At 43.4% G+C, this 20693-nt stretch overlaps 1 protein-coding gene across 1 annotated transcript in view; it reads left to right on the plus strand.

Annotated features, from left to right (window-relative positions):
* The window catches only part of EXT1 (exostosin glycosyltransferase 1), a 277328-nt gene that overhangs the window by 250101 nt on the left and 6534 nt on the right, over positions 1-20693 (plus strand). The window contains exons 5-8 of the mRNA XM_032858434.1: positions 5640-5772; positions 8842-8960; positions 9979-10074; positions 15278-15367. Of these exons, the coding sequence (XP_032714325.1) occupies positions 5640-5772; positions 8842-8960; positions 9979-10074; positions 15278-15367 (438 nt within the window). The remainder of the gene's footprint in view (positions 1-5639; positions 5773-8841; positions 8961-9978; positions 10075-15277; positions 15368-20693) is intronic.

Here is a 20693-nt window from a genome sequence, read left to right on the forward strand (position 1 = left end):
TCTTTCTAAATTTAGTTTATAATGTGTTTTTTCTCCTTTAAATAATGTACTGGTAATATTTTCTCATGCTGTTAGATTTTTCTGCAATTATTTTAATGACTATATAATACTCCGTTCATGATATCACTTAATTTCTTTCATTATCCTCAATTTGAAGACATTGCCATTGTTTCTGGTTTTTCATTACTAGACACGTTGTTGAAGCAAATAGCCTCAGCACTAAATTGTTGCGTAGGTTAAAGATTACTTCCTTAGGATTAATTCCTTGAATTCAAAGTCCTGGTTCAAAGAATATGACAAATGCTAAGATTTCTAATAAATTGTCAATTTTCCTGCAATAGAATGAAGTTAATTTATATTCCTTCCAGCATATGTGAAAGGACTTGTTTTTATTATTTCTGATATTTTTCACTTTCACCAATATTGTGTATTATATCTTTCAAAATGATAAATCATTATTTTCTTAATTTATATTTCTTAGGATATTTGTAGGAATGATTTTTTTCCATATTTCTTAGGCAACTCACAAAGAAAGAAATAGAAATGGCCATAGAGTTGTCCCACTTTTTCTCATTAATTTTTAAGAGATTATTGTATTAGAAATATTAACCCGTTGACTCTTCTGCTACAAATATTTCCTCCAACTTGTGGCATCCCTTTCTATTTTGTTTATGATGAGGCAATCTCTTCTTCTGTGGATTTTCCATTTGCTACTCTTCAGAAAGGACCTTTTGACACATAATTTATACACACACATTCCCTTATGTTTTTCTAGTACTTTCGTTCTTAACTCTTTAGATTTAGCTATTTAATCCAACTTACTTTCATATATATGACCTGTATTGAAGAGTCTATTTTTTTTTCTTCTTTGACAGATGGTTGTGTAGTTTGTCCAGACATACAAAATTTTCATGCCTCCATATTGTCACATGCCACATTTTTGCACCTCTGGGTCTGATTCTGGTCTTGTCAAGATTCTGGCCTGTTAGTTGTCCACTCTGAAACACGAAGGCCATGTATTTTCATATTTCCTCCCTTATGCCCTCCTTTGGTGGACCTCTGTTTATTTTATTTATTTATTTATTTATTTATTTATTTATTTATTTATTTTAAAGATTTTATTTATTTATTTTGACAGACAGAGATCACAAGTAGGCAGAGAAGCAGAGAGAGAGAGGAGGAAGCAGGCTCCCTGCTGAGCAGAGAGCCCAATGCGGGGCTCGATCCCAGGACCCTGGAATCATGACCTGAGCCGAAGGCAGAGGCTTTAACCCACTGAGCCACCCAGGCGCCCCTGGACCTCTGTTTATTGAACTAATCTCCTATTGTTGGCTGTTAATGTTGTTTCTAGTTGTTTGTTTTGTATAGATCTAGATATAGATGTCTTTATCTGAGCAATGGGTTTCTACATGTATCTTGGGCGACATCTCTGTTTCTCTGAGACAAAGTCCTTAAAGTGGGATAATTACTAGGCCAGAGTCTAGGTTCATGATCTGCTTGCCAAGTTACTCTCCAAGAAGGATGCATCAGTCTGGACTCTCATACGCCGTCTGTGGGGAGACCTTGTCTAGCGGCCCTCTTGTTAGCCTTAAGGATCATAATTAAACCACACACGCACGCGCACACCCATGACTGTGCAAATTTGCCAGATGAAAGGTGGTATCTCATTAATCACATTTCTTTTGAGTATGGTTTATGGTATAGAGCTGGTCTCTTGCCTGTTCAGTTAGCAGTGCTCAGTTATCCTATAAGAACAGTTAGATGTGTTACAGTCATCAGCATAGAATCTCAAGTCAAGTTGTTGTCATCTCTGTGCTGGAAAGGCCTTCTTCCCCTTGGATTTAAGCCATCCAGTTCTTCAGCGACATTGTTGTTTTGAAAACAACTATGAACCATATACTTCATTCAAATTTATAGCAACTGTCAAATCTCCTTATATGGTTCCAAGATTGGATTGTAACAGTTTGACCCTTCAACCGAAATGCATGAAAGATACCATCCAGTTTCCCTTTTTAATTCAGAACTCAGATTACCCCGGAATTCAATGTAAATAGAAAAGCAGAGAACATAGCAGAAAATGCCATCTGCATACACAAATAAAGCCAACGTATTTATGACAAAGACTTAAGTATCTCATATCAAAAATGGCTACCTGGCTTAGAACTTAGATGATATAGGTCAGTCTGTGCTGGAGCTCCTAAGTTATGAGGTTAATTCAGAGTCACCCTTAGACCATGTAGATTTGAGGATCCTTTGCTTTCAGGATGTTCTACACTCAGACTCTGAAACACTGGGTTTTTCTTCCTTGTTTGCTATACTGTAGGCTACAGGAAGAGGATGACTTGGTGTTTGGAGAATATGAGCCTTCGTGTTGTAGGTGATGCTTAGACACTACTGGAAGCAGGACCCCTTCTCTCTAATGCCAATGTCAAGTACTCAGTACATTACAGTGTGCTGTACTCTGTCATACTTGGAACGTGGTCTGCTAGAAGCTTCCTAATTCTGCATCTTGGAATTAAGGAGTTACTGAATCAGAGCTAGGCTCTTTGGAGCTCTATTTTTGTGTGTTTGTGTGTGTATGCAAACTGAGAAGTAATGATGGGGACAGTGATAAAATGTTGCAAAGACAGCGTTCCTTCATAGATCCCATTGTTTGTCAGAATATTACACAGCAGCAGCCTGACACTAATGATTGAACCATGGGAGCTCATCAGAATCAAGGTGAGTGAAAGAAAAGTGCACAAGATTGTAATAATGTGTGGAAAGAACTAATGGTAGTTTGGACAGCACATTTTTAATGGAGTTTTGTGAAGTATGCTCCAATTTTTTTCCTCTCCAGTTACCTAACAATGCACATTCCAACCTTGGTATTGCTGATGCTGTTGTGTAGTGGAATATTAAAGTCAGGGAGATAATGGAAAGAGAATGCTTTGGCTCAAAGTGAGGTGGCATATGGTGGCACCGTGTGTGTGAGGCAGCCTTGCGTTGGTCAAAAGACCAAGTCAGGGCCACACAGAAAGACAGTAACCTGTAACCAGTAGACCATTATTCATAAAACAGATGGTGCATAAAAAAGAAAAATAAGGAGCCTGTCATTCTTCCCTTTGAATTCGTATTAATGAGAAATATTATCCTTCTCAAGGGTGCCAGTTCCATCTATAATGAAAAGCTTTTGTACTGTGCGTGTACACGTGTCTGTGTGTATGTTGTTGTTGATTTTCCTATGGCCGTAGAGATGTCCAGCTTCTACGTGTGATGTCTTCTTCCACAACAATAAAGAGTGAGCTCTAGTACTCTGAAAGGATCCTGGGAGCTGTCCAGGGTAGCAGTAGGGAGACTGGGACATTAGGAGAGGGACAGAACAACTTTTCTGTTTGGTGAAATGAGGTCCATACTCTTTCAGACTTCTGAGAAGGGAAGTTGTTACAAACCCTTTAGAAAATGTTTGTCAGTACGTATAAACAGCCTTAAAAATATTTGTACCCATTGATAGACTCCTAAAGTATCATTTCTAGATGTGGAAAATTTTAATTCACAAATACAGCCATTGTTTTGCATGAAAAAATTACACTGTTGTTGGTCATTAAGGATAAGTAACCCACAAATACTATTAATATGGAAAGATACCTATGATAGATAATATCTGTGATATTGTAGTGGTGTAAAGTGGAAAAATCTATGCCTAGAAAATGAATGCAGGAATGAAAGTTATTTTTAAGGCAAAAAGGTTAAGTCTTAAGTGTAAAATCTTATGCGGCTACTCCTAACAAATTCTGAGAGGTGATTATAATTTATGTGATATTTTATTGTTTTATTACAAATGAGGAAAGTGAGACATAAAAGTGGCAAATTGCTTGACCAAGGTTAAATTAAATATTTGCAATGGCCCTTGTACCTTTGCTGATACCTTCTTATCGAGATTCATTTGAAGAGAGTGTGACATGCTCATTGCTATCTCAGAAGAATACCAAAACTTGTTGTATCCTTGAATTTGAAACAATAACAATGTTGTGCTGCTGAGCCAGAAAGAGTATGACAATGAGGAAGATTCTCCTGAAAGATGGTGACCTGTCTTGTGGCATCCCTTAGATACATGTCATTTGTATATGTGTCAGATTTATGATGCCGTCTACTTCCAATTTATTCTGTGTCTTGGTATCCGAATTCATTTAAGTGACCACATGTTGGAAAGTACATAAATTCAGAAAGCCAAAAAAGTGGATCTAAATGAAAAGCTATAAGGGAAAATAGATAGTAGATTTAGAAGATATAAATAACATAAAACTAGGATAAACGGTATTTGAAGTGAAATTGCTCGCCATGTGAAAACCCTTCACAACCACAAGAAGTTTCTCATAATTAATGCCTAGACAATAGCATTTTAACACATCTCTGTTGTCCCACAGAAAGTAAACGTTAGTGTTTTAGCTAGGTTCCTAAACTCTCCACCAAATCAGAAACTTCTTCCTAGCCATATAAACAGTTTTGATTTGGGGGAAAGAGAAAAATGCAGAAATCATTAAACTAAAATATTTGAGTTCTTCCAAATTACCTCCTTGCTTCCTTCTTTCTTTCTCATTAAGAAATGTAAACATGATAAGGTTTGCAAAAATAAATGTAGCTCACTTTATTACTTACCTATCACTATGTGGGATGAGATGGTTGTATTAATAACCTTAAATGATAAAGTTCCATTGAAAATGGTCTTTACTGAAAGTCACATTGCAGTAAATGGGGCCCTGAAAATAATGATTTAGGTCTTCAATCTCTTGACAGACACGCAGGCTTTTTCTTTCTTTCTTTCTTTTTTTATTTTTGAGTACAGGAAAAAAATCACTGCAAACATGAAATCCTGTATCAAGTTAATTATTTGCCAAATCATATCTTAATGAGTGGATGGTATAATTACAAGAGTTTGAAAGTCACAGAGAGAAATCTGTAAAGTGGACTAATCACGTTCATCTGACAAATGATTCGGGATGGGAGAATGTTTGACTCTAAATGTAGAATTTAATGATCTGCGAGGTCCCAAAGTCCAAAGAAACTAATGAACTAGCATGGCTATTAGTCTTCATATGCCACGGTTCTTGTTCTGTTATGTGAGATGTTTTGAGCAATTGTTAACTCGCTGCTCTTTGAGAAGAAATGTAGAAAAACTTCAGCTAACTAATACCCCAAAGTCCTACAATTGACTTTGAAAGGAAGACGAAATATGACAGATAAATCTGCCTCCTCAATGAAAGAAACAGATTGGAACTTCAGCAGTTTCTAGAATGTTCCATGCTTTCTGGCCCCTCCCAGCCTGGTCTCTTCCTGCACATCTCTATGGACCGAGAACAGATCTTCCTGGCATGGATCTAGAACCACAGCTAAATGCTCAGCCATCGAGGAAGCTGTTCTCCGCACTCTGCTTTGAAAAGAGAACGTACTTATTATCATAGAAAGACAAGGTGGAATTTATGGTAAAACTGACGTTGAATTAGGAAATTTGATTAGCTGTCATGCATCTCTTTCTCTCTCCCACTCTCTTCCACTGCTCCGTCACTCTGTGTCCGGGACACTTATATCAGTGGGGAATCTGGGGATGGAGTCACTACTCTGAGGGTTATCATTCCCCATCCTGTGTTTTTACCTTCTAGATTATTCAGGACAGAATATTCAAGCACATATCACGTAACAGTTTAATATGGAACAAACATCCTGGAGGACTATTCGTACTACCACAGTATTCATCCTATCTGGGAGACTTTCCTTACTACTATGCTAATTTAGGTAAGTGAGTTCCTTCCAGAGTGCCGCCCCTTGTTTGTCCTCCAGATGTTGTCCAGGGACTTCAAAGGCCCTTGGTTTCTCCATCCTGTAGCAGGGTCTTTCTATCAGCCTCCGCTGGAGATGGCTGTCTAGAGACCTATCCTTACTGGTGTACCAGAATCAAGAATTATAAATGCAGCAGAGCATTGCAAAAGGAAAAAACTCCTTTCTTATCTTAGCAGCTGGACCTCGCATACAGGAAACTCTTCCTTTGTGAGAAATAGGCTCCCCAAATTATGGATCATTTTGAACATGACAGTGGGTTTGCTGTAATTTTACGTCTCCTTATATATGAAATGGAAGCAGGAGAGCTCTCCCTATTTTTTTTTTCTGCAATCTCAACTTTTCTCTCTCCTACCAAAGAAAAATTGAATTAATAAAGGGGAAGGAGAAAGATTGAAGAATGGATGACAAGAGACAACTCTGTTCATCCATTTAACATTTATTGTGCATTGTCTTATGCTCCGTTAATGCAGTGCAAGGTGATAGAAATAAAAAGTCAGATGAGATACAGTCTTCGCTCTCAAGCGATTTTCTTTGTCTTATCATAATGGGGCGAAGCAAATGGACAGAGGCACTAAGCTCTCCAAAAGGCTACTATTATTGCCATAGGCACTCTGTGCATGGAGCCCGGCTTGTGCTAGCATTTGGAAGATCTTTGACATTTCCCCCATTCACAGTTCCGGACCGGAGAAACTCTGGGAAAGTAAAGCATCTTTCAAGTCGATGTGGGAAAGAGACTCTAGATTTTCCACCCTGTCCCGATATTCTCCATAACAATCTCACCTTTTTTTTTTTTTTTTTTGAGTTGTGCATGTTGAAACTGATAAAAAGAAACTTAAAAAGAAGTCATGGCCTAAAATACCAACCAGTGACAAAGAACCCTTTAAGCCAAACCAAACATACTATGGGGACTGTTTTAAAAGCATTGAAAAAGTAAAACTTCATGAAGCAATAAGCATTCCTCTTTTTACTTTAAATTTCATCTCTCCTTAGATTGATTTAATCATTTCTTTTATATTTTGGTACTTTAGATTATTGTTTATAATTGATTTTATGTAATATCAGAGTTTCTTATTTTAGCCTTCTGGATTACTCTATATTCTCCCTTATTACACTCATACTCTTTTTAGTTATGTAGTTTCCAAAATTTAAGGCCATTTTGTGCATGTGTGGAAATCATATGCCTAGATGGAAGGATAAAAAGAGAGAAATAGATACATACACACATATATGTGTTTATCAGATTTTACTTTAATACCCTGCTACAAAATTACATACAGAAAATAGGTCAAATTTCTGCTTATAAATCTGTATTTCCTTCCCTTGTACTTTAACTACTGATATCCAGCTTCTAATTCTCTGATAGACATGATACTTACACATGGACCTTTCCAAATATTTTGTCTAAATAAAATATGTTAAGTAAAAAAAATCTGTATACCTTTCTACTTGATTTTAAATCTGCCAACACTTTACCAGAAAGACATTAAATAGATATACACTGGGTATAGATAAACATATACAATATATGAATATCAATAAACATATTTATTAATTAAAAAAAATAAATAAAAGTATTGAATGGCCCACATAGGGTAATGTATTTAGAATTTGGTAATTTTCAGAATAAGGCCATACTCAATAAAAATGCCTGCATATTTCCTGCAGAGCAGTGAGATCTCCACGTGGAGGGAGCATGTTAGAAGTGTGCACATAGTGCTTCCTAAACTAGTACAGGAAAATGTAGACATGATGACTTGTCCTCACCAGGAGAAAGGAAACCCCTCCATCCTATTTCTTCTCCTTTGGCAAAGTTTTGCATGCGTATCTAGAAAGTGGAGAAGTCAGCTTCTTTCTAACATGCAATTAAGGTACCAATTGGACGATCTCATTTGCTCGACAAAACACTCGCAGAATCCTTTAGCAGACATTGTCTGGTTCCTGCCTTTATTCTCTCAACATCAAAGCTTAACTCGAATGTCACTGCACACTCTTGTTTGCATTGACGCTACCAAAATGCGAAATTCCTGGGTCTGAACTAGTGAAGTTTTTAAAAAGCTTTTAAGTGTGTCTCCAGTTTCTTAGTGAGTTCTTCTGGAAAACCTCCTTCCGGGGGAGAAGCCATCTCGCTCTTTCTGTTCCGTGGCTCCTGCTTGTTTCACACGTTTCCACCCAGGGCTTCAGAGCGCGCAGCCGGTGGAGGTCAGGGTCATGCCCTTTTTTCCTTCAGATTATGTCAGCGCCCACAAAAGAGCTTCTGCTCCAGAATAATGATGATGGGGGTGAGGGCTACCTGCAAACACATATTGAGCACTTACTGTTTGCTGGGTCCTGTTCTGATTGCCTGGTATGCACTTACTCCTATCATTCCATTCTCCTAGCAGCCCCATGGGTTTGATGCTCTTGACCCTCAGGCCCACTTCCCCGCTGTGGAGACCCCGAGGGGAAGATCCCACCACCAATGGGCACGGGGATTCCCACCTAGACAGTGGGGCTCTGGATGCTGTTCCTTGAACCTTTGTCACTTGCTGGTCATTATTGGAAATAGGATTAATCAGGCCAAAAAAAAAATAAATAAATAAATAAAAGGAAAAAAAAACACCTTAACTCCATTATGAAGAATAAGAGCTATTCAGATACCCAGGAGAGAGCCCGTTTCCTTAAATCCACCTTAAGATGTCAGTGGCTGGAGGAGATTCTGCTGGGAGTAGAGTGTGATGGGGGGTGGGGGGTGTGTTCAGACTTCGGGTCCACAGGGAGATCAGAGGTGCATCCCCTGGGGGAGGATTGGGCTGTCAGAGGAAGAACCTCCAGATGGACATGAAGCTGTAAATTATCAAGGTCTCAGGCAACAGTTAACAAGCTGCTTTTCACCTTGTTTTTGTTCGGTCAGGACAGGAGAGGCGAAGGAAAAATATTCGAGGCGGGAAGGTTAGCTTCAGGGTGAGGCAATGGAGCGAGGAGGAATGGTTTTCTGAGTGTCGTTTTCTAGAGTTTCATTGGGCTCCTCTCCCGCTTCTGTTTCAGGTTTAAAGCCCCCCTCCAAATTCACTGCGGTCATCCATGCGGTGACCCCCCTGGTCTCCCAGTCCCAGCCAGTGTTGAAGCTTCTCGTGGCTGCCGCCAAATCCCAGTACTGTGCCCAGGTGAGTGGGGGGGTGAGGGCTGACCGCAGCCCCCGCCGCCTCCAGCTCCGCCCACCAGAGACCCCCGCTCTTCCCTGCTCCGAGAGATGAAGGGAAGCAGGCTCCCCGCTGAGCAGGGAGCCCGATGCGGGGCTCGATCCCAGGACCCTGAGATCATGACCTGAGCCGAAGGCAGAGGCTTAACCCACTGAGCCACCCAGGCGCCCCCGTTATTTTGTTTTTAAACGTCAGAATGTTAAAGTAACCTCAGAAATGCCAAACAGAAGACGAAGTTTCAACAGAAGAAGCAGACTTGCTGGTGTCAGGAGGTGTCCACTTTTCTCTCATAGCACCCGTGACTTCAGTATAAAATGAGGAGAAGACTCTATCTATTACAGGATTTTCCCAATCAGTGTCCCTCCCATACACTTTCCACAGTGGCATTGTGATTTGTAAATCAGGTTGTACAAAAAGGCTTACAAACTTGGAAACAGTTAAAACCTGTTGAAGTATGCCTTTCTGAACCGAACACATTTATCGAGAAGTCACATAAAATCAGCAGCCATTCTGGAGAATCCAAATCATGAGCTCACCGTACCGGTTCCATCTCGGATTCTCTTCTCTCTCCCACAGTGCCCGCAGGAGCACTGCTTCCCAGCCAATGTTCCAGAGCTCGTTACCCATTTTTATTTAATTTGGTCATTGTTTCGTTGCTCATCGAACAATGTCAGAATTAAAGAACCTACTTTTTTAAGATTCAGCAACTCTGAAATTGACTTCTTTTCTCCCCAGCTTTCTCCTGTCCCCCTCGATGTAGTTTTTTTCAGGTTACTCTTTTGGTCCTCTCTCTCTAGTGGTTGAGGTGACCAGGTTCTGGAGATGGTGTTGGGTGGGGGGGCTCTCTTTAAAATTCAAGTTTGATGTCTGCCTCTCTGCTTTGCTTAGGCCTCTTTCTGTCTCTGAGAGGAAATTGGGGTGGAAGCCTCACTAAAGCCAGCCTCACCAAGCCGAGCCGTCTCATGCCCCTTGTCTCTTTCAGATCATAGTTCTATGGAATTGTGACAAGCCCCTACCAGCCAAACACCGCTGGCCCGCCACGGCTGTGCCTGTCATCGTCATTGAAGGAGAAAGCAAGGTAGGAAGGGAAGGGCAGAACTGCCCTGGGGTGTTAGTTTCTCTGTGGGCATTGGCTCTAGACTGAGTGTCTGGCTCTGGATTCCTTTTTCTAAAATTATCCGCGTCCCTGAAAAGCCTCAGCTTTGACAGCTGTCGGTTCTCAAATTGGGGAACCATGGGACCTAACACCACCTCTGGAGGGGATCTGTGGCCCCGCATATACTTTCCTTCTCTGACCGTCGGTTTCCTCCTCATCTACAGAACAGAAGTAATGACACATATCCCTAGGGCTGCTGCTAGGGTGCGATGCATTCAGGGCCTGGCATTAGTGATTCTCGTATGAATGATGAGAATCAAGACAAAGCTGCGGATGGCGGTCACGTCTGAGGTTTGTTTAGCTGGTTCGTCCGTATCAGTTGTGTCTTTCAGAATAGTGGCTTGTCCTCACATTAATCTTGAAGAGAACATCTGCACTTTAATTCCATTTGGGTGTCTCCACCAGGGACGCACATGTGCTGCCTAGCCGGTCCCTTGCTCATCCTCCAGTTCATTTTGCCTAGAACTGAATGATTTGATCATCTCTCAGCCTTAAGGGACTCTGTTTGCTAATGCTTGAAATTCACATTTGAGGCCATGTGTAATCTGGCCTTGGTCAGCCTTGCCAGTCCTCTTCTCTCTCATTGCTTCCCCCACCCAGACCCTGTCCTCTCACCAAATTTGATCACTCACACTTCTTTAAATTGTACTGTGTCCCCTCCTGCCTCTAATTCTCGTCTTTCCCTTTTGCTGTAAGTCTTGACCATCCCTTCTCAAAGCTTTCTCTTTGTTATCAAAATTTCCATGCATTCTTGAAGCCCCTGTTCCCATGCTACCTCCTTCTTCTGCTTTGGGAAGCCATGGTGAGTTCTTTTTTCTCTAGCTTCTGCTCGTTGCTTTCTTGTAGATCGTATCTGTTGTGAAGAAATTAGCTGCTACTAAATGGAACAGATTGGTGAAGCATGTCATCTAAGAGACATCCTTGGTCAGTACCCATGAAAGCAGGTCTTGGGAGATGGTCTCACACTAAGTAAAACATCTTCGAGCCAGAGTAAAAAATATCAGTTAGGTGAAACCATTCAAAAATCATCATTTGGGTTACTACAGGTAGCAGTCTCCCGTAGTTCAACGTGATGCGGTGAGAATTACAGCTGTCACGTGGGCCAGGGGGATGAGTGCATTACCTATTCATTTCCAACGTATGCCCGGCTGCTCTGCGCTGTGCCCTACGCCGTATGTTGGAACACCGTGTGCGATGGGACCCAGAAAGCCCCAGCATTCACAGGGGCTGGAGTCGAGCAGCGTGGTTATCCAAGAACTGCTTCGTAAGCATTTCCTGAGTGAAGGTGGGAATTAGAAAATCACCTGCTTCTCCACGTGGGTCCTACTTACCCTTACGAAACCCATCTCACTATAGATGCGGTTTCACAAAAGGGATGGCACACAGAAATCTCCTGCCTACGATCCCATATGTCCGTCTCCACATTGCCAGTGCCCAAGGTCCCAGACAGTGCCCGGATGGATGCTATTGACATTGGACTTGGGAATTCATTGGATTGTTGTTGTTGTTGTTGTTTTGTTTTTTTGTGTTTTTTTTTTTTTTGTGCTTCCGTGGGTGTCTAGATCTTCTTCTGGTAGAAAAGTCTTCCTTGGAATATGTCAGGAAATTGAAACAGGGTCTAGTTAGACTGACTGGGGGCAATTCTGACTTCTGTGGTTAGTATTGCGTTTTTACACACAGATTCAATGACTGATTTTTTTACTTTCATTCTGTGAGTAGTCCCAGTTCCTTTGTGTACAAGATGGGGGCTCAAATAGATGTAGATTTAAGAGACTTCACATTCTCCCAGCCATATCGATCGCTTCTCGGCCTTTTGGCTAAGATCAAGTGGCGTACATTCTCTCAACCGTACCTGTGTCTGGGCTTCTGGCCATTTCCTGGGTCCTAGATTCCACATTGGCCGCTGATTCCAGTGGGCCATTCCTCTTCCCTTACTCTCACTGCCCTGGGACTCCCCACCTAGTAAAGCATTTGCGTTTATTTAAGTATAGCTTCAGGCTCTGTTTTTTGGGGAACCTTGGCACAGACTTGGGCCCTTTTGGAGGAGTCAGTGAGACAGTGCATTATAGGTGCTTAGCCCTGGGCCTGTGATGCACCCAGGAGACACCAAATGTCCGCTACTCTTCTGGGAGGCACTGGAACTTTACAGTTTGTATCATGGGCTCAAAAATGAGTTATTTAAGTCTCTGTGCCTTGATTTCCCCTTTAGTAAATGGAAGCAATCATAATACCTAAAACAGGATTGCTAAAAGATCAAATGGCACAACACTAGACTTGGAAATGCACTCAGAAGTATGGATACACACAGTGGGTGCTGGATACAAGTTAACTCTTACTGTGCTTTGTATAATTACTTAGGGATATTTCTCATACTCCCCATTAGACAATAAACTTTTTGCATCTTGGTCATTTTCTATCCATGTTTGCTAATTCTAGAAGGGGTTGAACTGGTATATGGTAGCTAAATATTTCTTACGTGAGCTAAGAAGCAAAACCCATTTCACTCAGGATTGACTTTCTGAGTACACCAGTTCCTTTCCCGTTAAACCATCAACTTTCAGAATGTGGCTGAGGCAAGGTATTTGGAAGAGAGTGTCTCCTTTCAACACTAGAATTGGAAGTGGCTGGGTGATGGGCTCCTAACCTCTGTTGATGAAGCAGGTTCAGAAAAAGGAAATGGATCCTTTTATGAAACCAGCGGTTGGGAGCGTAATGGGGAGGAAGTCATAGGTCCTGCTCTTTCCCCATTGTATGTACCTTTCCATATCTAGCCTTGAGTTTGGAGTGGATGTGTTCACTGCTTTGGCTGCAAAATTCCGTTTTGAATTTATAGGTCTCGTCTGTGCAGCTCTCCCCCATAGACTTAACAAGGGAAAGGTCAGGGCATCACTAAGCTGGCAGTTAATGGTTTCTGTGTTAGTCTGCGGACATGTAAACAGTACCAGGAGAGTTGCTTCGGGCTGAGATTTCTGAGCACCGTATATATGGGGTTCCTGATCGCTTTATATTTTATTTCATTTTGAAAGCCTGAGAAGGGAAAAGAAAACTTGACCCAGCTGACAGATGTGTAGGAGCAGACCCTGGAGCCATTTACACTGTAGATACATCCCTGGAGCTCCCAGAGATGGAAAATAGTGGGCGCTTCCCATCCTTTAATGTCAGAAGTCCTCCAGTAGCTTCGCAGCCGTGGAAATGGAATCTCATAGGTCAGCTGGCTTGTTGTTGTAAATACAAGCTTGAGCTTCTTGGGGCTGGGGGTCCTCAGATTTGTGGAGAGCATACCCTAGGCACCCTTGTTAAGGGTCTCCCTTTCCCCTTTGTCTCCAGTGTCTAACTGCTGCATTCCCTGACCTCTGTGCCTTGAGAAGGGGTGGCAAATGTGTCTTTTCTCTCGGCCTCCAAGTGCGAATGTAGAGAGGCTATTGTAACTGTTGATAAAACTTCCAGAGTGAATATGAGGTTGCCTGATGTACCCCCCAATTCACTTTTTTTTTTTTAAATTTTATTTATTTGAGAGAAACACAGTGAGAGAGCATGAGAGGAGAGGACAGAGGGAGAGGCAGACTCCCCATGGAGCTGGGAGCCTGATGTGGGACTCGATCCCAGGACTCTGGGACCACGACCTGAGCCAAAGGCAGTCACTTAACCAACTGAGCCACCCAGGCGCCCCACCCCCCCATTCACTTTTGAGGTCCTTCTCGAACCTGAGACAGGTGTCACATAGTGGCAGACATGCTCTACAGAACCTCACCAATGGGGATGAAATGCTGGTGGGTCCATCCTGAGCAAGACACCTAAACTTTCTATGCCTTAGCTTGCTCGGCCGTAAAATGGGTTTATTATAAAAGAGAAACATGATAATGTGTATAAGGAACTTGGAACATGCCTGGCACCTAGGAGATGTTTTTCCAATGTTAGTTATTCTTACCATTGTCATGGTTAGTCATTCTGCGGTATGTTCAACACAGAGGCTCAAGGTGTGACTGTCACAGAGAAGTCTCTCTAGTCTTTTTTTTTTTTTTTTTTAAGATTATTTATTTGAGAGAGAGAGAACACGAGCAGGGGGAGGGGCAGAGGGATAGAGAGAATCTGAAGCAAATTCCACACTGAGCACAGAGCCCCAGGCGGGGCTCAATCTCAAGACCCTAAGATCCTGATCTGAGCTGAAACCAAGAGTCAGACACTTAACCGACTGCCCTGAAGTCTGTCTGGTCTTAATTTTTCCAGTGGGTCCTCTCATCCCCAAAGCCCTCGCCCCAGACACACCCGCACACACCTCACCATGCCTTATGCTGGAGTTGCCCAAACTTTATTGGTACACTACCTTCACAGTTTGCTAAATCCATATTCCACATGTGCTATTTTGTATTTAGTATTTGGCTATAAATCGGCTTGCTTTTTGTCTCAGTGAGGTGATTTTTAAATAACTTTACTACTACCTGTTCCTGCTGTAGCTGCTGATACAGGCGTGTATATTTTTTTCTACTCTATGCATGCTAACATCGGTAAAGAGAATTTTTATAAATGTTTTTCTACACACCTCCTAAAACAACATGGCCTTCCAGTGGCGTGTGCACCACACTTGGACTCAGAGCTCCATCTGTCCACTCTCTCCAGGCCTCAGAGTGCCGGTTCTCTCCCCTGTGCCTTCATAACCGCTGAGCCCTGTTTCTGCCTCACTTCTGTTTAAATCTGGTGAATTCCTGTCCATCAAGTCCTACTCCAATGTCATTTCTTCTACAAGGCCTCCATCTGCCCTAAGCGGCTGGCTGCCGCACCTTCTGCTTCCCTGGTATTGTCTACACAGCAGACTGGGACAGACCGTCTGCATCTGGACGTCTCCGTGGACTGTGAGCTCCTCTGAGACCAGAGAATATGTCTTACTCACCTTTGTGTACTCCCCTTTGACTAGCAAGGTGTCTGTACACAGTAGGCGCCCAATAATGGTAGAACAAATGGCTCCACACTGATGGGAAATGGACGTCTTCAACATTGAGGGGGGACGTGGTGGCAGAACATTCTTTTCAAAGGTGAGGATGGGGGACTTTTCCTTAAAAGAGGTCTCTAAGTTTACCTCTCTTTTCCTTCATTCCTTCCCTGTTGCCTCCTTTCCTCCCACTCCCAGGTTATGAGCAGCCGTTTCCTGCCCTACGACAACATTGTCACAGACGCCGTGCTCAGCCTCGATGAGGACACTGTGCTTTCAACCACAGAGGTAAGCGCCCCCGCCTGAGGAGTGGGGTGGGGTGGGGGTTCTTCAGGCAGTTGCCCCAGACCCCAAGGTGCTAGCACTTGTTTTGCCCAGGCCATGACCACTTGAAAACCTTTTTCAAAACTTCCTATGGAGGGTCGCCTGGGTGGCTCAGTGGGTTAAAGCCTCTGCCTTCGGCTCAGGTCATGATCCCAGGGTCCTGGGATCGATCCCCACATTGGGCTCTCTGCTCAGCAGGGAGCCTGCTTCCCCTTCTCTCTCTGCTTCCCTGTCTCCCTACTTGTGATCTCTGTCTGTCAAATAAATAAATAAAATATTTAAAAAAAAAAAAAAAACAAAACTTCCCACAGAGTCGGTTATAATGAACCCAGTTCCTGTGAGCACCTCGCCACCACCTGGCTCCTGGAAGAGGGCATTTTCCCCTCCGTTATCTCTGCTAATTGGCTCCTCGTTTGCATGGCTGTGCCTGACCTCTCCCTCCTGCCTGCCCTCCTTTTGTTCTAAACAGCACAGCAGAACCCAGAAGAGTAGGGAGCACCTGCTTAGCGTCATCTTGAGACCACGGGGCAGAGCAATCAGCCCGTCCTTCCCCAGTGATCTGAATGCCCGTGGCTGTGTGCTGCCTTTCTTAGGGTACACTGTTCTGGGTTCTGAAGGCAGCCTCTCTGCTCGGTTTAAAGTGCTCATTTTCTTTCACCCACATGAGAGCAAACGGTTGCACTTCAAGACTGAGACGGGAGACCCTTGCTATTTCAGGGGTTCGGGTATTTGTGCCAAACATAAGATTGCACAAAGAACGTGTGAGGAGGAGAGAGAGAGAGAGAGGAGGAGAGAGAGATATGATAGGAAACCATTTTTTACAACTCAAAGGAGTATTGATTCTCAGAAACCTTACTTTAAACCATCGAGGGGAACCAGAGAGTTCTATAAAAATGTTGTATATCCAAAATGCATTATTAACGGTGGCTGCTAAAAAGCGTGGAGTCCGAGCTACTTGCAGCTTTCCCTTTCTTTTCCCCTCTTATTCATAATCATTTTCTCTTCTGTTTGAACTTCCACGCTTACCAGCAGGCCCTTTCCTGGACGCCAGTCAACGTGGCCTGCACTTGGTGTCAACCTAGGCTAACAGTCCCACCGTCTCCTTCTCGAAATTCACAGACGTTCCGTGCAGGACAAAAATGCCCTGGGCCTCCGCTTGGTAGAATGCTTTCTCTGCAGCCCAGGCTCCGTAAACACTCAGTGAATGAATGATTGAAGGGCTGCACACTGAGGGAGTTAAAGTGTGGATGTGCAGCCAGTAGTGCCCAGTGCAAGTCCGCAGGAGAAAGGGGTTCAGAGTCGGGGGGAGGAGAAGACGGGTCTCGTGTTCAGAGGGAACGGCAGCCAGGGACTGTGAGGTGGGGGACACTCCAACTAACACGTTTCTGCTGCTTCCTGCCAGGGGAGCGGGCATCCGAGAAGCACATTCACTCCCCAAGTATCTGTCAGGGAATCTCTGTGTTCTGGTCTCGGTGCCCGGTTACTCTGACAACGCGGTTCCTGCCCGTAGCCCTCCACGTCCTAGTGGCACATGGCATTCAGGTCAGGTGATTCCAGCAAAGGGATTTCAGATGACTTAGGATGGGGTTAAGGACCTCGAGGTACCTGGAGACTGGCCAGAAAAGGCAGCAGCTCCCACCCCCAGCTCTGAAGGAAATTAGTGCTTCAGAGTCTCTACATGTTGGAACTGGGGGCCTGCCCTACAGGACCTGTGACCACAGAGGGATGTGGTGACTGCCCACAACTCTGGTGTCAAACTTAGGAGGGAGCCAGGGAGAAATACTCCGGCCTCTCGCTCTCTGTCCCACCTCCGTTTTTCTGTAGGTGATTCCCAGTGACCTGACCCAGTCCGCCAGCAGCCGGTAAGGAAGCCCGGGCTGTGCCATCCACAGCCCTCCCAAGTAGGCCTGGGCAGGAAACACAGGGAGAGTAGCCCATCGCCAGAACAGGACAGCGATGGCATATATTTAAGTCCTTTTCCCATGACGTCAGATCCTCACTCAGCTTACGTCTTCCCCTGGGCAGAAGGGAAGCAAACAGTCCCCACTCGAGAGTAGTGTCTTCCCCTGTCCCACAGTCAGATCTCTGTGATGTTTCCATGGGGCGGGTGAATTTCTTCACCAACACGAGCGATTCCAGCCGCTGGGTACGTGCTGGGAGGAACGTGTGACCTCTGTGAAGTAATTAGAAGTCAGTGTGGATGGAAAGCGATATGTAGATTTAAGAGGCTGGTGGTCTGCTTCGTTTTTGCCTGCTGATCCTGGAGTGATGGATCACGTATGATGGCCAAGGACAGAGAACTTCTCCTTTTCTTTAAGTGAATAGATGGTGGTTGGTTTTATTTCCTCTCTAAGGAGTCTCCGCTTGTTTAAATGCCTCTCTGTAGCGTTAAGGGTAGATTTTTTAAACATTTAAACATTCTGTAAAGGGTATTAGATATAGCTGGTCACAGTTACTTATGTTTATCTGGATTGCTGCAAATTCTCAAAAGAAAACAGATGTTGGTTTTTAAGAGAAAAGGCTGTAAGCTGACCTTTGCCTCCTTTGATGTGTTAATGATCTTCGGGAAAGCGGAACTATCACAAGAATCGTAGTTTTATCTGAATTTACTTTTGAGTTCCTTTGAAATGACTTGAAACAGCTTTGAGATAGTAAGAAATTCATGTGATGAAAAAAACCCCATCGGGTTCTCTAGGAGTTGCCAGGGCATGTGTTTCCTTTTCAAAGAACCATGGAAAACCCCAAAGAGAGCTGATAGCCGGGCTGATTGTTTGTCGATGGGCTGCATGAGATACCACCCTATCGAGTCCCAGTGATGGCGTGTGGCTTATCACAACCCAATTTCCATCTTCTGGCAAACATTGTCCACTCCCCTGCTGCTGGCTTTGAGATGCCCTGTGCCCCAACAGATTTTCTTTTTTTTTTTTTTTAAGATTATTTATTTGACAGAGATCACAAGTAGGCAGAGAGGCAGGCAGAGAGAGAGAGGGAAGCAGGCTCCCTGCTGAGCAGAGAGCCCAATGTGGGGCTCATCCCAGGACCCTGAGATCGTGACCTGAGCTGAAAGCAGAGGCTTTAACCCACTAAGCCACGGGTGCCCCCAACAAATTTCCTTAATGTATTTTCCAACACCCTACCTTTTTTCTGGATGTCTCCATTTGGGAGGAGGGCAAGCTATAGTCTTAAGGCTCTCTTATCTTGAGTTAGAGGGCCAAACTAAATTTTCATAATTTGAATATGTGACTGTTCACAAAAAGTGACTTCTAGACCCAAAGGATTCAGAGATAAAAGGACCTTCTCACAGATCCCTCAGGCCAGTGTTCCTGAAGGATGGTGTGTGCCCCGTAGTTTTGCATGGCTCATCACAAGCATATTTCAGTGATTATATTTACTGTTTGTTAGAAAACAATATAGCCAGCAACCAAACCTATGGTTTCATTGACAGGTTTACCTAGGATGAGGCTAATGGGGGTGGGGAGCAAACATGGGTAAAGAACCCTAGGAAAGAACTGATTGTATGGTGTGGGAATGTGGCACAAACGGAATGATGTTGTGCATATGGTGAAAGCTTGGGGACCAGTGATCTTGGCTGATTTGCTTCGTTCTTTTAATTGAGGTAACATTCACAACATGAAATTAACCATCTTAAAGCGAATAATTGAGTGACATTTACTGCATTCACGATGATGGGCAGTCATTAGTTCTCTCTTATTCAAAAACATTTTCATCACCCTAAAAGGAGACCCATATCCACTCATCAGTCCCTCCCTAGCTTTTAGAACTGCACATCCGTGTTGGGGGTTTTTTTTTTTTTTTTTTTTTTTGGCTCCACGGATTCCCTTCTTCTGGGCATTTCCTACAACATGTGGCCTTTTGTGGGTGGTTCCCTTCAGCATTCTGTTTGCAGGGCTCATCCCATATTCTCAGTATTTCATTGCTTCTTGGAGCTGAATGATACTCCGTCGTATGGACATACCATGGTTGGTTTATGTATCTGTCAGTTAACAGAACCTGGGTGGTTTTCGCTGTTGGCTGTCACGAATGGTTATTGCTTTTCAACCTCTGAGAGGTGGGAACTGGACTTGGTGCCATCACTACATTCCCATCCACCATCACAGCGCCACAGCTGGAAATAGTTGTGGAATAAAGGAAATTTCCATCTGCATTGCTTACAGAGAAGAGATAAGGAAGTCCGCAGGCTGAATGCGTAACCTGTGTAAGAGTTCAGTTGCTCTCAGTGCTGTAGCAACAGTGAAAATGGAGACTGTGGTCACAGGACGTGCCAACTTTGAAGCCAAGTGGCTTGGTTTAAATCTTTTTTTTTTTTTAAGATTTTATTTATTTGACAGAGATCACAAATAGATGGAAAGGCAGGCAGAGAGAGAGAGAGAGGGAAGCAGGCTTCCCGCTGAGCAGAGAGCCCGACGCGGGACTCGATCCCACGACCCTGAGATCATGACCCGAGCCAAAGGCAGCAGCCCAACCCACTGAGCCACCCAGGCGCCCGGCTTCGTTTAAATCTTGACTCTGCCATTTAACTAGCTCAGGAAAGTCACTTAAACCTCCATATGCCTTAGCTTCCCTCTCTGTACATTGAGACTATAAAATTACCTACTTCACAGGCTTATATTGTGAGGACCACACGAGTTAAGATGTTTAAGTACTGTAACCAGAGTATTACATACATGAATATGAGCATTATATGATTGTGTTGTTACTGTTTTACTCTTCACTGTTTTGTTTCTGTTTTACTTTCTGTGTACTTCTTTGTCATTCATCAAACAATCATAGCAAGTCCAAAATTTGCTCGCACATTTGAAAACAGATTATTTGCTAATTATAAATGTCAGTTTTGAGCAGCTGGAGAAGTACCTACTTTGGGTTCTTATAAGCATCGGACAGTCACTTACCTGCATTGCCTTTGAAATAATCTCGTGTTGGGGCGCCTGGGTGGCTCAGTCGGTTAGGCATCTGCCTTCATCTCGGGTCATGATCCTGGGTCCTGAGATCAAGCCCTGCATCGGGCTCCCTGCTCAGTGGGAAGCCTGTTTCTCCCTCTCCCTCCACTGCTCCCCCTGCTTGTGTTCTCTCACTCGCACACTCACTCTCTCAAATAAATACATAAAATCTTTTTTAAAAAATAAAATAACTATGTGGCTTCGCTTGGCCTCTTCCCCACTTACTCTTTGTGATTTTTCATCGTGGATGCTTTTTCTAGATTTCCTTTTTACTGAGCATCTTCCAACGCTATGATAGCTGCTCTGAATTCCTGTTCGAACTTGTGTGGTTT

Source organism: Lontra canadensis, unplaced genomic scaffold, assembly GCF_010015895.1.
Source record: "Lontra canadensis isolate GAN:19392208 unplaced genomic scaffold, GSC_riverotter_1.0 scaffold15, whole genome shotgun sequence".
NCBI classification, from domain to species: Eukaryota; Metazoa; Chordata; class Mammalia; order Carnivora; family Mustelidae; genus Lontra; species Lontra canadensis.